Raw genomic sequence first — 20,240 nt, 5'->3', positions numbered from 1 at the left:
TAATAGCAACACAAGAACACACTTTCCTTTCTATCTTGTATCACAGTTCCAACCTGCCTTATAGCATAACTGTCTATAGCCATATTTTCTCCACTTCTAAAGTGTGAACATGGAGCACGGTGCCTAAATATGAGGTATTCAATAAACAGGTATTGAAGAAACTGTGAACGCATCAATGAATCATTAATTTGTGTATCCCTTGCACCTAGTGCAAGCCTTAAATATAAAATAGACTCAATACATGTCTGTAGAAGGAATTAACTAACAAAAAGACAGGAATAATATCACAGGAAGGCAGACATCAGTACATACACAAATGGGATCTTAAAATAATCCTTCCTGGTGACTAGAATGATCCATGTGGAAGTAGATAAGAGTTGAAGACATCAGTAAAATCATGTTTCCCTTAATATAGGTACAGATGGCTACACAGACAAATATTTATAGATAATGCACATTTCCTTGCTCTGTAAGCTGAAAGGACCTAAATAAAAGCAATGACATCCCAGTAGCAACAATCACACCTAGCACTCAGATCTTGGTTTCTAAGACCTTTCTCCAATTAAAAAGGACAAGGGCTCCCTTGGAGAAATGACTGATACTAAGACTGGAGCAGGAAACTGACAAGATGAACCTAGATCATCTCATAGTGCCAGAGGTAAGAAAATGCTACAAAAAAACAAACACACACACACACATCTATAATGATGGGGGCACGTCAAAGGAATACAGGAACCAAGTGGAAGAACTTCCAATGGCCAAAGCTGGAAGAATTTGAATAACAAAATAAATAACATAGTATCGGACTGTAACCCAAAGTATAAAGTAAATATCTGCAAGTCCACACTGATGTAAATAAATGACTGAATAAATTAATAAATGGAGAGAATAGACAAATCTCCCATGCAGTAGAATTCCAAATAATTTATGCAGACACTGCCCTCAAAGAGGGCATAACTCCCCACTTCTGTGGGTTGCACACAGTGAGACCCTTCCACAGTAAAGTATAAAAAGGGGAAAGAAAGAGTAGCTTTACAGTGTAGCAAACACTCCCTCAAGCCAAATGATTATGGTTAACAACAGTGAAAAGTCATATCAATAGTATGTGACTATCAATATGACTTGATATGTGATGAAAATGGCTTTGTACCTCTGAGGTCTTTCTACGAAAGGCCCATAACCACAGCCTAAATATGAAAAAAAAATCAGACAAATCCCAACTATTTCTATAAAATACCCGACCAGTCACTCTCCAAAACCATCAAAGTTATCAAAAACAAGGAAAATATGAGAAACTGTCACAAGAGAAACCCAAACAGACATGAGGACTAAATGCAATGTGGAATCCTAGATAGGATCCTAGAATAGAAAAAGGACATTGTGAAAAAATTTTTTAAATCTTAATAAAGTATAGACTTTAGTTAATAATAATATATCAATACTGGTTTGTCAATTGTCACAAACATACCATAGTAATATAAGATATTAACAATAGGGGAAGCTGAACGTGGGGCACTCAGGAACTCTCTGCTCTCTGTACTGTCTCAGCAACAATTCTATAAATCTAAAATGAAAACTCTAAAATTAAAACTTTATTAAAAAATAAATAGCCTTCCCTCAAAAGACCCTGTATACCAAGAGCACACAAAGCAAGACAGTTGTAAGACCAGCCTTTGAAACAAGTGAAGAATATGAAATAATTAATTTAAAGATCCTGAGGGAATATAGCCAAAAATTAACTGCACATTTTATTTAAATGTATAATAAAAGTCTGACTTATTATTGTGTGGGAGTCTAAGTCTCTTTTTAAGTCTCTAAGGACTTGCTTTATGAATCTGGGTGCTCTTGTATTGGGTGCATATATATTTAGGATAGTCAGCTCTTCTTTGAATTGATACCTTTACCATTATGTAATGGCCTTCTTTGTCTCTTTTGATCTTTGTTGGTTTAAAGTCTGTTTTATCAGACACTAGGATTGCAACCCCTGCTTTTTTTTTTCCATTTGCTTCGTAGATCTTCCTCCATCCCTTTATTTTGAGCCTATGTGTGTCTCTCCACATGAGATGGGTCTCCTGAATACAGCACACTGATGGGTCTTGAATCTTTATCCAGTTTGCCAGTCTGTATCTTTTAATTGGAGCATTTAGCCCACTTACATTTAAGGTTAATATTGTTATGTGTGAATTTGATAGTGTCATTATGATGTTAGCTGGTTATTTTGCTCGTTAGTTGATGTGGTTTCTTCCTAGCATCGATCGTCTTTACATTTTGGCATGTTTTTGCAGTGGCTGATACCAGTTGTTCCTTTCCATGTTTAATGCTTCCTCCAGGAGCTCTTGTAGGGCAGGCCTGGTGGTGACAAAATCTCTCGGCATTTGTTCGTCTGTAAAGGATTTTACTTCTCCTTCACTTATGAAGCTTAGTTTGGCTGGATATGAAATTCTGGGTTGAAAACTTTTCTTTAAGAGTGTTGAATATTGGCCCTCACTTCTTCTGGCTTGTAGAGTTTCTGCTGAGAGATCTGCTGTTAAGTCTGATGGGCTTCCCTTTGTGGGTAACCTGACCTTTCTCTCTGGCTGACCTTAACATTTTCTCCTTCATTTCAAATTTGGTGAATCTGACAATTACGTGTCTTGGAGTTGCTTTTTTTGAGGAGTATCTTTGTGGCGTTCTCTGTATTTCCTGAATTTGAATGTTGGCCTGCCTCGCTAGGTTGGGAAAGTTCTTCTGGTTAATATCCTGAACAGTGTTTTCCAACTTGGTTCCATTCTCCCCGTCACTTTCAGGTACACCAATCAGAAGTAGATTTGGTCTTTTCACATAGTCCCATATTTCTTGGAGGCTTTGTTCATTTCTTTTTACTCTTTTGTTCTCTAAACTTCTCACTTCATTTCACTCATTTGATCTTCCATCACTGATACCCTTTCTTCCAGTTGATCGAATCGGCCACTGAAGCTTGTGCATGCGTCACGTAGTTCTCCTGCCATGGTTTTCAGCTCCATCAGGTCATTTAAGGACTTCTCTACACTGGTTATTCTAGTTAGCCATTCGTCTAATCTTTTTACAAGGCTTTTAGCTTCTTTGTGATGGGTTCGAACATCCTCCTTTAGCTCAGAGAAGTTTGATCATCTGCAGCCTTCTTCTCTCAATTCATCAAAGTCATTCTCCATCCATCTTTGTTCCGTTGCTGGTGAGGAGGTGCATTCCTTTGGAGGAGAAGAGGTGCTCTGATTTTGAGAATTTTCAGCTTTTCTGCTCTGGTTTCTCCCCATCTTTGTGGTTTTATCTACCTTTGGTCTTTGATGATGATGACCTAGAGATGGGGTGTTGGTGTAGATGTCCTTTCTATTTGTTAGTTTTCCTTCTAACCATCAGGACCCTCACCTGCAGGTCTGTTGGAGTTTGCTGGAGGTCTACTCCAATCCCTGTTTGCCTGGGTATCACCAGTGGAGGCTGCAGAACAGCGAATATCGCAGAACAGCAAATGTTGCTGCCTGATCGTTCCTCTGGAAGCTTCGTCTCAGAGGGGCATCTAGCCGTGTGAGGTGTCAGTCAGCCCTTACTGGGAGGTGCCTCCCAGTTAGGCTATTCGGGGGTCAGGGACCCACCTGAGGAGGCAGTCTGTCCGTTCTCAGATCTCAAACTCTGTGCTGGGAGAACCACTACTCTCTTCGAAGCTGTCAGACAGAGACATTTAAGTCTGCAGAAGTTTCTGCTGCCTTTCGTTCAGCTATGCCCTGCCTCCAGAGGTGGAGTCTACAGAGGCAGGCAGGCCTCCTTGAGACGCAGTGGGCTTCACTCAGTTCAAGCTTCCCGGCCAGTTTGTTCACCTACTGAAGCCTCAGCAATGGCGGGCACCCCTCCCCCAGCCTCGCTGCCACCCTGCAGTTTGATCTCAGACTGCTGTGCTAGCAATGAGCGAGGCTCCGTCAGTGTGGGGCCCTCCTAGCCAGGCGTGGGATATAATCTTCTGGTGTGCCATTTGCTAAGACCATTGGAAAACCGCAGTATTAGGGTGAGAGTGACCCGACTTTCCAGGTGTTGTCTGTCATAGCTTCCCTTGGCTAGGAAAGGGAATTCCCTGACCCCTTGCACTTCCCAGGTGAGGTGATGCCTCGCCCTGCTTTGGCTCTTGCTCAGTAGGCTGTACCCACTGTCCAACATGCCCCAGTGAGATGAACCTGTACTTCAGTTGGAAATGCAGAAATCACCTGTCTTCTGTGTTGCTCATGCTGGGAGTTGTAGACTGGAGCTGTTCCTATTTGGCCATCTTGGAACCTCCCCTCCCTTATTTTCTTAAGAGAAACAAAGGTAAAAGCCCTGTTCACAGACACTAGTCTTAAAATAATGAATTAACAGATTTTTTTAGTAAGTTATTAACCATAACTAACTATTAGTTATTCAGGGTAAGCGGAAAGATGCTTAAGAATTCACAAGTAATCACCATTTCATTTAGATTCAAGTGGAACTTTCTATGAGTAATAAACAAAAATAAAGAAAAAGGACTGGTTTGAGGTACATCTTTTATCTTCCTGCAGAGGTACCAACAATCAGGAACAGATCAAAAGAACAGAAACCAATTTTAAAAGGTGCTTAAGATAAATCTGTAATGTCAGAGGAAAAATGCTTATGATAATATATAAAGTTTAAAAAAATGAAAAATGTAGACAAACATATGGCCATGTGGCATAGGCAGAAAAACACCAGAAATAAAAATCTACTAAACTGTGAATATTCATCTTTAACTCATTTAAGGTTATAGACCGGTTTTTCTTGGTACTTACTTGTATTTTGAATGCTAATTATTATTATTATTATTATTATTTTAAAATGCAGCTCTTTGAAGGGAGTGATGGAGAGAATAGGAGGTGACAAAGAGTGGATGGATGACGAGAGGCAATCAACCAAAGACAATGGGTAATCTTCAAAACTGATTAAATAACTCCTCTGGATATGCATTTTTTCTTTTCTTTTCTTGAGACTGAGTCTCGCTCTGTTGCCCAGGCTGGAGTGCAATGGCGCGATCTTGACTCACTGCAACCTCCACCTCCCAGGTTCAAGTGATTCTCCTGCCTCAGTCTCCTGAGTAGCTGGGATTACAGGTGCATGCCACCACACCCAGCTAATTTTTGTACTTTTAGTAGAGACGGGGTTTCACCATGTTGGTCAGGCTTGTCTCGAACTCCTGACCTCATGATCCGTCCACCTCAGCATCCCACCATGCTGGGATTACAGGCATGAGCCACTGCACCTGGTCCCGGATAAGCATATTCTTGAACTGCAATGGTTTATACTCAACTCAGTACCTCATTTTCCCATAAGCCGTTTTACAAATTCAATAGAGTAAATCAAAACTGGCAACATTTGCTAAATGTTATATTTGCCATTGGATTTCAAAAAATAACTTAGTTTGCCTTTTTTTCATTTGTCTTAGGAGAGTGAATGTTTCTAATATACCCTGTTTGTGCTTTCAAGGTGCTCTGTTTTTCTACAACTATGTTTTTAAAGCCTTGTTTATAACACATGCTTTCAAATTATATGTGTATGCATATGTGTATATATTAATACTCTTCTTAATCTATAATAGCAACAACTTTGGAAAACAGATGAAATCATAAATCATAATTTTGAACCAGGGTTCTTCCACTGTCTTCCTTTAGGAAGTGTATTTTTTAAAAAACAACATCAACTTTCTTCCTACCTCATAAAATGTTTCCCTGGCTGATGAAATAGACATGATAGAAATACAGTAGATTTTAGTTCAACACATAAACCAGTTCTCCACCAAAATTTCTAGTAATTTTCTCATATTCTCTTGGATCATTTACTGATGATACATCCTCTGATTACAAGCTGCATTCAACTCAAGAGAACCAGAGATGCCATGCTAAATAATGTTTTATTTCTACCTTAGGAATATATATATTGGACGTTAATATCCAGGTTTTCATAAAAAAGGAAGAAGTACAGTTATCTTCATTTTATTAATTTATGTTATTGAACATTTTATTAATATCAAACATTTTAATTAATTATTAATGATTAATTTTATTAATTCTGTATTCTTACCAAGGTGTAATACATGTACATTGTATTTTATAATCTGCTGAAGTCTCTTGTACTTTTGCTTTGAAAGTAAATTTTAAAATTATATGTTCTCAAAATATAACAGACAGGACTTCCAGGTGGGATGAAGTAGCTCTGTACAGATCAGCACTCTCAATAAGAACAACTAGAAAGCTAAATAAAATACAGAAATCTACTTGAAGGCATTTGCTATCTATGGAAGCAATGAGAACTGGGAGGCTGAGAATCAAGAGGAGAAAACCTCAGGGAGAGGAGCTGATGTCTGCAGCTGCTTTTACCCTGGGGACATTTGCAAATTTAGGGTACAGGAGGGGGGCTGAGAATCCAGGCTATGCACAGTCACAAAACTGCTGCTGATGCTTAGAGAAACCATTGGAACTTTTTGGCAGAGTGTTGAGAGACCTCAAACATGCAGCCAGTTCCCCTCAAGACTGATGAATTCCGGGGTAGCCCAGGTCAAGAAGCTAAAAATTAAGAAAACGCCTGTGAAAAGCAGAGCAAAGCAATCAGCAGTCTTGTAAGACAACATTTAGAATTTGAGATCCACACTGCTTGTGTGTTTAAATATTTGACAAATGACAGAGAATTCTATTCTAAAGTATGTTGTGGGACAAGGCACTTAGAATTGTTTAGGAACACTGGCCACTCCAGTCTCCCAAGTAAAACCCTGAAGAACCCTATCCCAGAACAGAAGTGAACCAGAAGTAAATAGACTCTTACCAAAGCCATAAACTAGCTTTGACTCAGCAAAATCCCTGACTGGATTAAAATGACCAATCAATCACATCAGCCTATGTCCCTATCAGAGGGGACAGTAAACCCTCTCTCTGGAATAAGATTGCGTTATCTGGAGCCTCTATAGTTTTTTAACTGGAATGCCTGACATTCACTCAAAACTACCAGAAACACCAAAAACAGAACCACATGATCAATAACCAAAAAAAAAGCAAACAAAACACACACAAAAAAAATCAAAGGATATTACAGATATTAAAATTAGCTCACATGGACTGGAAAATAAATATGATTAACACACGCAAGAAAGTAGAGAAAGCCATTTAGAATATAGATGAAAAGATAACCAGGTAACTGGAATGTATAGAAAATAATCAAATAGAATTGTAGAATTGAAGAACATATTCTCTAAAATTAGGAACTCATGAAGGACCAAGTGCGGTGGCTCATGCCTGTAATCCCAGCACTTTGGGAGGCTGAGGCGGGTGGATCACGAGGTCAGGAGATCGAGACCATTCTGGCTAACACGGTGAAACCCCGTCTCTACTAAAAATACAAAAAATTAGCCGGGCGTGGTGGCAGGTGCCTGTAGTCCCGGCTACTCGGGAGGCTGAGGCAGGAGAACGGCATGAACCTGGGAGGCGCCACTGCACTCCAACCTGGGTGACAGAGCAAGACTCTGTCTCAAAAAACAAACAAACAAACAAACAAACAAACTGGAAGATAAGTTTGGCATTATCTAGTTGTGCTATTCATTCATGTATTGCCTTTCATCTCCCAAAGCCACTCTGCTTTACCCTGTTTATGCAGTGGGGGCCAGACCCTGTAAACATTTCTCTTCTGCCAGTGGGTGCACTGTTCAGCTTGTCAACAGAGAGTGATGGAGGGACACTGCAAGGCAAAGCAGAGGGAAGAGCTTCTTACCCTGGTTCTGTGTACTTTCCTCCTTGCTCCCATGGTGCAGCTGCCAGAACCATGCAGGAGACCCTATTAGTGCTCATCCTCCAGCCTGTTTCACTGAAACCAGCCCATTTCCACTTTGCCAGCTCTGGCTTACCAGCACCCAGTAGGCCACCTGCACCAATTCTGGCCCACAGCACCCCCAGTGAAGGTCTTCATCTTCCCGTAGCCTGCAGCCACACCCTCTCCAACAAGGAGGTGGGAATCTCAGCTGTGATGGGGAATGATGGGGGAAAGGGACTTCAAAGTCTGTTCCTCTCCCTTAGCCCTAGAATAGCTGCTCCCTACAACTGCTAGTCTTGCATTCTTTAGCAATCTCCTTTACCCCTGTAGGTAAATAATTCTCTATATTAAATTTTCCCTATTCGAATTACTGCTATGGTTACTATCTCCTGACTGGACCCTGACTGATAAACTAATAAAGCTGAGAAACCGCAACTGTCCTATCATCTATACTATATGACCTAGCAAGTCTACTCTTCAATATATACCCATCAGGAATGGATATATGTGCATTAACCAAGACATGTACAAGAATGTTCATAGTAGCAATATTCACAACAGCAAAAAAACTGAAAATAACCTAAGTATCAATCAAGAGTAGAACGGATACACTGTGGTATGCTCATACATAGAATACTATCAGCAATGAGCATGAACAACAACCAAAGTAACTACACAGATGACACTCACAAATAAATATGAGTGAAAGAAGACAAGCACATAGTTGGATTTCATTTGTATGAAGATCAAAAAGAGGCAAAAATAATGATGACAACGTAAGTCAGCATAGTGTTAACTCTGAGACAAGGTGGTCATAGTGATGGAACAGGACATGAGTGAGGCTTCTGGATAGTGGAAATATCATTTCTTGATCTACGTGCTACTTACACAGATGTGTTTATCTTTTGGAAATTCACCATGCTTTACATGTGATTTGTACACTCTTCTGTATAAATGTTATTTGTCAATAATAGTTACCTAAGATAGAGATATATATATATTATTCATAAAAAAATCAAGTAATATGTTTCCAAGTCCCTGGTACTTACCACACATACCTGAATATGGTAAAGTATCTCTCTCCATGTTCCCACAGTGCTCTGCGTGTATCCCTCTATCTCCACACTTGTCATCCTGTGCTGTAATTCTGCTTACTTATCTGTCTTGAGCACTATGTCCAGCTTCAGGGCTAAGGACAAATGTTTTACAGGTCTCAAACGAGGCATCAAACGGAGATTTGAAAAATGAGAGAAGATTCTATTTTAAAATATGTTGTAGGCCAAGGCACTTAGAAGTGTCTAGGCATCAAGCACCATCCATCTGGATAGCGTTTTTCAAGTGTGTGACATGCAGTCCACTTCAGCTTAGTGCATTCTTTGTATATATTTTGTGTACACTGGGGATGGGAACTATTTTGCAAGGACACATTCAGAAGATGTCCTTCTGTAGGTAGCACAGTGAAGAGCAGAGGAGGAAAAGTGACAAGGTGTTGGTACTCTTACATTCTATGCAGGCAGAACAGTCACTGAAGGACTCATATAACCAGTGACTAATACCTGCAGTAACATTAGGTTCACTACCCTGAAGATGTTGTCCCAAACACTAAATTACCCGCAGCTTCCTCAAACCAGGAAGTCAGATAGCAATGGTTTCCAATCTACTATAATTGCAACACGCTTTTCTCATTTAAATTTATGATCCACCCTTCCTCCTTTATGCAACTTTATTTTAAGTTAAAGTGAATTATCATTATTACTTCGGGGGTAAAGAATTTCATAATATCCTTTGAGGGAGCTGAACATACCACAGGGTGTTGCAAAACAAAGGCTGAAAATCACTGTTTCAGAGGTTCTGTTAACTGATTTTTATCCCTCCAAATTTCTCTAAAACCAAATTTTTTTCTACTTTTTAAAATTTTAATCTAAGGCATATTTTCTAGTCCTGGAAAGTTGCAAGTCCCTTAAGGGATACAGAACCTTAAAGGAAATCTGTTCATCTAACAAGCATGTATTGTATACCCCTACATACCAGGCACTCTTCAAATTACCAGGATACAGCAGTGAACAAATCCCACTCTCTCCTGAAGCTGCCATTCCAGTGAAAAGACAAGGATGACTCATTATCCCAGTTTGCCTGGGACTGCCCTTTTTTAACTCTGAATGTGCTGCACTCCAGGAAACCCCTCAGTCCAGGGCAAACCAAGGCAGCTGGTCACCCTGGCAGAGACAGACACCAAACAAGCAACCAAAAATCATCAAATGATGACAGGTGCTTTGAAGAAAATAGACAATGACAAAGATGACAGTGTACTGAAGAGTGTATTGCTATTTTGCACAGGGATGTCAGAGAAAGCCTCTCTGATATAATGACACTTCAAGAAAGGAGAGAACGAGTCATTCAGGTAAGTGGAGGAAGGGTTACAGGTAGAGTGAATAAAAGCGGTCAATAGCAAATGAAAAGGCCCTAAGGTGGGAGTGCGTTTAGAATGTCTGAGGAATGGCAAGGATGCCTCCCGTGGCTGGAAAGGGCTGAGCAAGGAGCAAAAGAGTAAAAGAGAAAAAGTTCAAGTTAAAGAAGCAATTGGGTGATAGCTATAGCATAACCTACCCATCACTTAACTTCTTCTTGATTATTTTAATCCCACAATTCCAACCTACAATAATTTTCCTTTTTTATTATAATGGAGACTCTGTTTTAATTTATTGAAGATCCTCTCTTCTCACATCATATATTGTATGTGAAAAACACTATTTATCCCATAGCATTGCTTTTGTTTCAATTATTCAACATTTAATTATATTCTACCTGTATGTGCTTTTAGATATCTACATCTTACCTCCCTAAAACTTAAGGATGGATTGATTGAGAGACAGGGTACTAGGATTACAAGGCATGAGCCACTGCACCCAGCCACCTCCCTAAAATTTAGACTTCTTGAGGTCAAGTTCCATATTGAATCGTATTCAACACACAGTATGCAAGCAATAAATACTAATAGATATGACTCTTTAATTTGTGTTTCGTTTATTTTTATGCTCAGAATAAAGAACTCTTACAACTGAACGATAAAAGACAATCCAATTTTTACATGGGCAAAGGATCTGAATAGACATTTCTCCAAGGAATATATACAAATAGCCAATAGGCACATGAAAAGATGCTCAGTATCACTAGTCATCAAAAAAGCACAAATCAAAACCACAATGCGATACCACTCCACTTGTGGGTATGAGATACCACTTCATACCCACTAGGATGGCTATAATCAAAAAGACATAATAGCAAGTGTTGCTGAGAATGTGGAGAAACTGAAACACTCATACACTGCTGGTAAGAATGTAAAATGCCCCAGCCACTTTTGAAAACAGTTTGGTATTTCCTCAAAAAGTTAAACACAGAATTACCATTTGACCCTGCAATTCCATTCCTCAAAATACATCCAAGATAAATAAAAATATCCACACAACAGTAGTTATAATAGCTAAAACATGGCAACAACCTGCAGGTCCATCAACTGATGAATGGATAAATAAAATGCAGTATATGCACACGATGTAATTGTATTTGGCAAAAAGAAAATAAAACAGAAATACATGCTTCATTGAAAACAATATGCTAAGTCAAAGAGGCCAGTAACAAAGGACAACATATTGTATGATTCCATTTATATGTAATGTCCAGAATAGGCAAATCCATAGAGACAAACTGCAGATAAGTTGCTACTTTGGGTGGTGGTGGATCAGGGTGGGAATATAGGGAAGTGACTGCTAATAAGTTTAAGGTTCCTTTTTGGGATTATGACAATGTTCTAAATTTGTGGTGATAGATGCAAGTTGCACAATTCCATGAACATACTAAAAACCATTGAATTACATACTTCAGGTGAATTGTATGGCATATAAATTACCTCAGTAAAGCTGTTATTTAAAAAAACTTTTGAGCTGTCTCCAGAATGGAAAATGATACTTCACTGGAAATAATGTTAAGCAAAGGCAAACAGCCTTCTGTTGGAAACATTACTATAAAAGATGGATTCAATCAGTGGTTCCAGTAACAGTTCAGAGTAATCATAAAAATAGCCCAGAGAATTTAATATGTTATTGGGCTCCCCAAAGAATACAATTCAGTAGATCCAGTAATCTGTATTTTTAAAAGGCTTTTCAATTCATTTTAATGTATATCTAGAATTGGGAACCACTGGACCATTAATGTCCTAACTCAATAATTTTATGAGAGTTTATCTTTGCTATCTATGAGATACCTCTCTATCTAGTATTTTCTATTTATCTGAAAATCTTGAGTTCCTTAATGGAACTCACCTCCCTAAATGAAGAGTTTGAGTTTAGAAAGAGGTGGCCTCATTGGATGGATCACAGCACATCACATATTCCTATTAACCTTATATGTGTCCTTTACTTAAGCTATCTCAAATCCTCTTTTTTCCAGAAACGATTTGATTTAAATAAATTGAATAAATAAAAGATTACATATATTATATATATTCTCTAAAACTACATTTCTCAAACTGAGATACATTGAAGAGTCCTTTTATCTCAAATATTAATAATATATTTTTGGTTTTAATATATAGGTATATTATAGAATCAAATATAAAATTTTCATGAATTTTTAAGACAAAACCCAGAAACTTCAAAGAAATTCCACATTTGCCACAGGAACTAGTTCAGACTACACTCCCAGGTTCTAAGGGTATATACTCATGCCCTTCTGCAAGGCATACTTCAGGAAAAATCCAAGAAATCTAGGCATTCTGTTCCACTCCATGGGTGATGAAATACCCCTTCATTCAGAACCATATGTAAGCTAGTCAGGTTATTAGTGATTGTGCTCTGAACACTTCAAGAAGGGGAAAAATGTCTGAACTGAATCCAAGAATTAAACCAAAATCTGTTAACAAGTGAGTGAAAAATCTTTCAGAGGCAAGCGACACTCAGAGAAATGTCTGCTGGAGATCAGGCCTTGTAGTTAACCTGTCCAGTGTTTTAATCAGACAACAATAAACATCAAGTGCAACCTCCAGAACTATTTGGACATCGCCCAGCTAGTGGAGAGTACACTCTGGTTGCTTATCTGGGCTTGCTCAGCCCACTGATCCATGAAGAAGCCCTGGGTAGTCTACCCAAGGCCGTAGATGAACTATCACTAAAGAGAAGGTATTCCCCTAGATTTGCAATCTTTCACTTAGATCTAGTGCTTTGATTTTTTAGCTGTTCTTTTTCAGCTAATTTCTCAAAACATTTGTGATAACTTCACTCAGGGACTAACATCTTAAAAGTGGTGTTATAATATCAGGTCTGACACAGAATTATATAAATCTAGGTCAATTTACTCAATATTAAAATAGAAGAGTTGAATAAAATGAATCTTAAGATCCTTTCTAGCATTTAAATTCTACATTTACACAATACTTGCCAATATTAAAGATATGTGCTATGAATTCTAAATGCAATTTCAAAAAAAGAAGTTGTAAACTTGACTTTTTTATTCTTTCCATTACGCTGTTTCTTCTTGCATCACCCTAGTTCAAAGCCCTTTCTCCCTCCACTGAAATTTTACAACCATCCTCAATTCTGGTCTTCGATCTCTCCTTATTCCATTATATTGACCACACTGCCATTAGATGATTCTCCCTTCATCATTTCCTTCAATGGCTCCTAGCCCAGCATTCAATGTGCTCCACAGTCTTCTCCCAATTTACCTTTCTAACCTTGTCTATCCCTTCCTTATACTGACTTACACTTCAGCAAACTTGTCAGTGCCTTCTGAAATACATTAGACAAATCCTAGCTTCTTCCAGTGTGCTTATGTCATTCCCCCAATGTGCTTATGTCATTCCCCCACCTGAAATACTCTCTGTCATACCTCCCACTTTTGTTCCATTCTTCAAGAATGACTACAAGTCTCGCCTCAACTACAAAGCTTTTTCTGACCACCTTCTTTGAATTCCTGAGGCACTTAGCCTGTAATACATCTTTGGCATCCGGCACATGCTACCCTCCTCTGGGCAGATTTAATACAGAAGAGGTCTGTGGTAAAATTTCTGTGTCATTTTTTTTTCCACATAAGACTCTCAGCTTTAATACAAACTGAATATATAATACACAGCAAATAAAGGGGCCATCTTGAACTCAGATATTTTTTAATTAAAAAAATTACAGCTCATGTGCAATTATTAGAAACTCCACCACAAATCCACCTTACTCTTACCAACAATATTTTTACAGCTATGTTCTAATGTTTGAGCCAATACTTTAGGTTTAGGTTACTACTTCCTGTTTAATACCTTTAAAGGGCAAGAGTTCAAAGTCAGTCATCAAAACTTTTAATTATAAAACTTGAACAAGACAAAAAATTTCCAGAAAACAAAACTAAGAGTATAGTTTTGAACAACAATAAAACCTCTTCTAGTATAGGTATCACACCAAACTCAAATTTGAGAAGAAATAAAAAAAGAGACATTTTGTCTGGTCAGAACCATTTAAACAAAATGGCACATTTTTCTCCATCTGCCATGCAAAACACACAACTTTTACTAAAGCACATGTGCTCCAACAAGTACCACCACCCTTTCCCTAATGGTGAATATTTCTGCTTCAATTCCAGAAACATTTTATTTCAACTATAAAGTTTCTGGTGTTGCTTGATAAAGAATACTTAATCTGGTCTTTACCCTTCTGATAACAATACTGAGATACTGAGATAATGCGGATACAAGTCCAAATTTGCCACTTTCACTTCTATATAAAAACGCCTTCTTGAAGAGCCAAGAAACACTCTCCTAACGAGCCCTGTAATGAAGTGTTAGTAAACATTAGAAAATTGATTGCAGGCATGAAATACTACGTTAAAACAAAGAAAATGTTTTCAACATTTCTCTTTAAACTGAAGTAAAAATATTTCAACCAATATGCTAGAGACTTTCATCAATTCGCAATACCCTAAAACTAAACAGCAATGAAAAAAAATCTCTTATTTAACTATTTTGGCACATAAAGAGTTCCATCTATTTCACAGGACAGAGAAAAGAGGGGTGGGAAAAATGCAGATGTGTGACAAATCTATCTGTTAAGCAATTGCTGAAAGCCAATTTTGTTTTCCTTTCACCAAAGAAAGATCATTCAAGCAAGTCTGCAGGACTCACCTGCAAAGCTGAGGGGTCTGGCAGGAATTCAACATCCTCTCCAAAGATAAAATCGGGAGGCAGTTCTGGGTATTGGGCATTGAAAATGATATCCCCTGAAATAAAAGAAAATGACAGGTCCTTTTTATTTCCTTTCTAAGTATGAATATTCTGAAGACTGTATCAGAAAAACTTCTAAAACAAATTTACATTAGTTTCAGAAAAACATTTGAAAAGCACTTTCTGGATGATTAATTCTTCAAATAAACTAATATCTTTTTTTTTTTTTTTGAGACAGGATCTCACTTTGTCACCCAGACTGAAGTACAAAGGTGTCATCTTGACTCACTGCAGCCTCAACCTCCCAGGCTCAAGGGATTCTCCCATCACAGCCCCCCAAGGAGCTGAGACTACAGGAACATGCCACCATGCCCAGCTAGTTTTTGTATTTTTATTAGAGATGGGGTTTCGCCATGTTGTGCAGGCTGGTCTCAAACTCCTGAGCTTAAGCGATCAATCCACCTCAGCCTCCCAAAGTACTGGAATTATAGGTGCGAGCCACTATCCCAGGTCTGCTATCCTTTTTTAATTTAACATCTACAACATGCAATCAAAAAAGCTTTATCTCCAAGTACACAATGAATGTAAATATCCAAGTAGAAAAGTAGAAGCAGCCACATCCACAATATATGCTGATTATTTTTACAGGAAATATTACTGTCCAATCACTGCCTGCTAATTAATAAGCCTTTATGAAGACTGATTCTGTATAGACACAGTCCTCGCCTTGCAGAAATTAAACATACATACCTTTGGTATACTGGAAAGAACATTTGGCTTATAGTTCACAAAAACCTAGATTTATATCCACAAGGTCTCCTCATTATTTATCAGCTCAAGTGATCTGGAGCAAGTTTTAACTTCTTTAGACTTCAGTTTCTTCATCAGTAAGAGGGAGATACAATAGTACTAATGTCACAGATTTGTTGTGAGGATTAAAAGAGATGGCACGCCTGGCAGTGTCCAGCATATAGTAAGTTCTCAACATGTGATAATGGGAGTATTACTGTTGTTTTGATACATAAGACAAATTTACAAAGTCTCATTAGCAAATTTACATTGCAAGTTCTTCTACCTGTTTCTTTTCTGAATCCCTCTGTAGCTCCCTTTTTTTCCTCTGCTCATCCCAAGAATCAGCTCTTATCATTATGCTAATACTAACATGTAAATTAGTTTATCGACCATCTAACACACATATTGAGTTGTAATGTATAAAAATATGTATACTTGTGTACACATACACAACCTCTGTACATGTACATACATACAGCTTTATCAGTCCAATCATTTTTACTGCTCAAACAATAATAGCCATAAAATTATATCCAAATATAAACATTCAAACTTCAGTTCTCATTTGAGTCCTTAAATCTCTATGCACTAGGCATTTCAATGTCAAACTCAGCAAGTCTAAAACGTGATCATGACTGTCCCTTTTCTCACTCCCCTCATTCCCTGATTCCACGCTAAAACTTCAGTGTCATCTTCAACCTTTCATACACCCTGTATACTCTTAGAAAACAAGTCATCTCAATTTTTCCTCCAAAATGTCACTCAGATGGATTTTCCCTACTGTTAACAGCCCCTTCCAGGCCCAGATCTCCTAGTCCATACATTCACTCATCCACTCAATAAATACTTGAACTTTGCCATATGTACTATGGTAGGCACTAAAGATCAAACAAACAAACAAACAAACAAACAAACCCTGCTATTAAAAGCTGACAGACTAAAGAAATTCAATCATTATCATACCTTTTAAAATGGTCTCCTAATACAAGCTACCCTCCAGTTCATAATACATATTATCATCAAGTAAATATTCTTAATGTGCTATTTTGTCCCAACAATTCCTAACTCAAGAAACTTAAATGATACTCTACTATCAAATGGAGTAAAAGCAAACATTTCAAAGTGATATCCACCCTTCTCTTTATCTACAAGCCTGTCTTTTCTTCCAGTCAATATGATCTGCTCAATGCCCTCCAAATACTATGACATCAACTACTATAATATCTCTCTCCTTGCTTAGGTCTTACCATCCTTTATGAACCCACTAAATTGTCTCTTGTATGAAGCCTACCCTAATAAATCCAGAACACACAGATCATTGTTACTTCTGAAATTAAAATCCTGATTAGTTATGCCATTCACCTGAGTATTTAGTTGTAAGTAGTCTTATATTGTTTTATTGCTCTATTAATTTTAAAAAATCATAATAAACACAAGCTACCTGTGAGATACTGTGACATGCTATGTCAATACAAAGATAATTATCCTCAAGGAGCTCATGTTTAGTGAGGGATATAAGACATAGACCCAGAACCACAAATACACAGCAATACAAGGTAAGTACATATAATTGAACTTCCTAATTAAATTGTAAGCATCCAGAGAACAGACATGTTTTTATACTTGTTTAATGTTTCTGACAGGGCAGAGTACAGTACAAATAGAATATATTCAACAAACACTCAATAAATTAAAGAAATTCTATTCTCTGAACTGAATGTCTAAGTGTTGAAAAAAATCTTCAGTGAAGAATAAGGCATAGCAACAAACATATGAAAAAACGCTCAACATCACTCACTATCAGGGAAATGCAAATCAAAACCACAATACGGTTATCATGTTACTCATGCGAGAATGGCCATAATTAAAAGAAACAAAAAAATATTAATAATAGATGTTGGCGGGGATGTGGTGAAAGGGGACACTTTTACACTGCTGGCAGGAATGTAAACTCGTACAACCACTATGGAAAACAGTGTGGCGATTCCTTAAAAGAACTAAAAGTAGAAATACCATTTGATCCACAACCCCACCACTGGGTATCTACCTGGAGGAAAAGGAGTCATTATACTAAAAAGATACTTGCATACACATGTTTATAGCAGCACAATTCACAATTGCAAAACTATGGAACCAGCCCAAATGCCCATCAGTCAACAAGTGGATAAAGAAATTATAATTACACACACACACACACACACACACACACACACACACACACACACCATGGAATACTACTCAGCCATAAAAAGGAACAAAATAATGGCATTTGCAGCAACCTGGATGGAACTGGAGACCATTATTCTAAGTGAAGTAACTCAGGAATGGAAAACCAAACACTGTTTGTTCTCACACATAAGTGGGAGCTAAGCTTTGAAGACACAAAGGCATAAGAATGATATAATGGACTTTGGGGACTCGAGGGAAAGGGTGGAAGGAGGTGAGGGACAAAAGACTACATACTGAGTACAGTCTATACTGCTCCGGTGATGGGTGCACCTAAATCTCAGAAATCACCACTAAAGAACTTATTCATGTAACCAAACACCACCTGTTCCCCAAAAACCTACTGGAATAAAAAATAAAAATAAAATAAAATAAAATGTGAGAAATGCAACACACACAACAAACTAAAAATAAAATATATTTTTATTTAAAAAAAGAAGAAGAAGGCATAGCAAAGTCACTCCTGGAGCTTTCTGTAGGGAAGAAATTTAAACAAGAAAATGTATCCTTCAGAAGACAGGTATAAAATTAAATTAGCAAAAGTAGTACAACCACCATCTCTCACCTTACCCACTATCATCATCTCAGATGACCAACTGTATCTGCAATAAATTATAATTCAGAAGTGCTAACTATAAGGCATTAACTCAAGCCTTGGCTGAAAAGCACAAGCAGAGATAATATGAATGTCCTGATTACTCATTCTTTCAAGTATACGCAGCAAGCATATTCTTTAGGAAGGAACATACTTTAGAGATCTGTTTGTAAAAGTCCTATAGTTGGCTTACTTTACTTACTTTAGGAAAAAAAATCAAAAAGTTAACAGAGCAAAGATATCAAGGTTTTGAAAAATGCCAATCTAGGATCTATTGTGCCTTGACATTCTAAAAATAAATAACATGCTAAATTCCAATAAAAGAAATTTTATCACTTTTGCTACTCCAGAAGAATGGCTGCATTTTCAAGTTCACAAAGGAACACTGTTAGTAATAAATATTTCCAAACTGGTAAACATTGAAAAAATCTACTTAAACGATATCCATTCTAGTTGATTCTATTCAACATTATAGTAGAGGCTCCAGCAAGAACAATTTGGCAAAAAAAAAAAAAAAAAAAAAAAAAGATACAAAATGTATCTACAGTGGAAAAAAGCAAAACTATCTCTACCCACAGATGACATAAATCTTGCATGTAAAAAATCCTAATGAATCCACACAAACAAACAATGAGAACTAATATACAGCTTCAGCAAGGTTGCAAGATACAAGATAAATGTACAAAAATCAACTGCATTTCTGTACAACAGTAATTAATGATCCAAAAATAATTTTTTAAAATTCCATTTACAATGAGATCAAAAAGAACAAAATACTTAGAAATAAACTTAACAAAAGAAGTATAAGAAGTGAACACTAACAACTACACAACATTGTTGGAAGAAATTAAAGAAGGCCTAAATAAATGGAAAGACATCTCAAGTTTGTCAACTAGAAGACTTACTATTGTTAAAATGGCAACACAACCCAAGTTGATCTGTAGATCCCATGCAATCCCTACCAAAGCCCTAGCTGGACTCTTTGCAGAAATTGACAAGCCAATCCTAAAAATCATATGAAAATGCAAGGGATCCAAATAGCCAAAGAAATATTTAAAAGTAATTTGCAGGCCTTCTCAATTATAAAAGTTGTTACAAGCTACAACAATGAAGACAATGTTGTGCTGGAATATGGATAGGAATACAGATCAATGGAATAGAATTCAGAGTCCATAAATACACCTTCAAATTTATGGCCAACTGATTTTTGACAAGGGTGCCAAGACAATTCATTGGGGCAAAAAAGTATTTTCATCATCTCACACTCATTAGAAGAGCTACTATCAAACAAAAAAATAACAAGGGTGGGTGAGGACATGAAGAAATTGGAACCTCTTGAAAGTGCTGGTGGGAATGTAAAATGGTACAGCCACTATGAAAACACAGTGGTGATTCCACACACAAAAATTAAAAATTAACATATGATCCAGAGATCTACTTCTGGGAATATACCGTAAATAACTAAAAGGAGATTATCAGAGATATTTGCACACATTTGTTCACAGTGACATGATTCACAATAGCCAATGAGTGGAAGCAACCCAACTGTCTACAAACAGATGAATGGATAAAGCAAATATGACATACATGTGTGTGTGTGTCTGTGTGCATACATATAATGAAATATTATTCAGCCTTGAA

General features: G+C 37.4%; 1 protein-coding gene across 12 annotated transcripts in view; it reads right to left on the bottom strand.

Moving 5' to 3' along the window:
- Nucleotides 1-20,240, bottom strand: part of BABAM2 (BRISC and BRCA1 A complex member 2) — a 493,307-nt gene that overhangs the window by 339,566 nt on the left and 133,501 nt on the right. For 11 of the 12 annotated variants that reach the window (XR_011611569.1, XM_071076430.1, XM_071076435.1 and 8 more), the window contains one exon: nt 14,948-15,042. Coding sequence is in view for 11 of the 12 variants with exons in the window: in XM_071076430.1 (XP_070932531.1) it covers nt 14,948-15,042 (95 nt within the window). In the remaining variant the exon portion in view is untranslated. Of the gene's footprint in view, nt 1-8,843; nt 10,030-14,947; nt 15,043-20,240 lie in introns of those variants that run through there. The other variant, XM_071076438.1, reaches the window with a different exon arrangement.

The sequence above is a fragment of the Macaca nemestrina genome, chromosome 13 (genome assembly GCF_043159975.1).
Source record: "Macaca nemestrina isolate mMacNem1 chromosome 13, mMacNem.hap1, whole genome shotgun sequence".
Classification (NCBI taxonomy): Eukaryota; Metazoa; Chordata; class Mammalia; order Primates; family Cercopithecidae; genus Macaca; species Macaca nemestrina.
The sequence above is the reverse complement of the archived record's forward strand: the minus strand, read 5'-3'. Positions and strand labels throughout refer to the sequence as shown.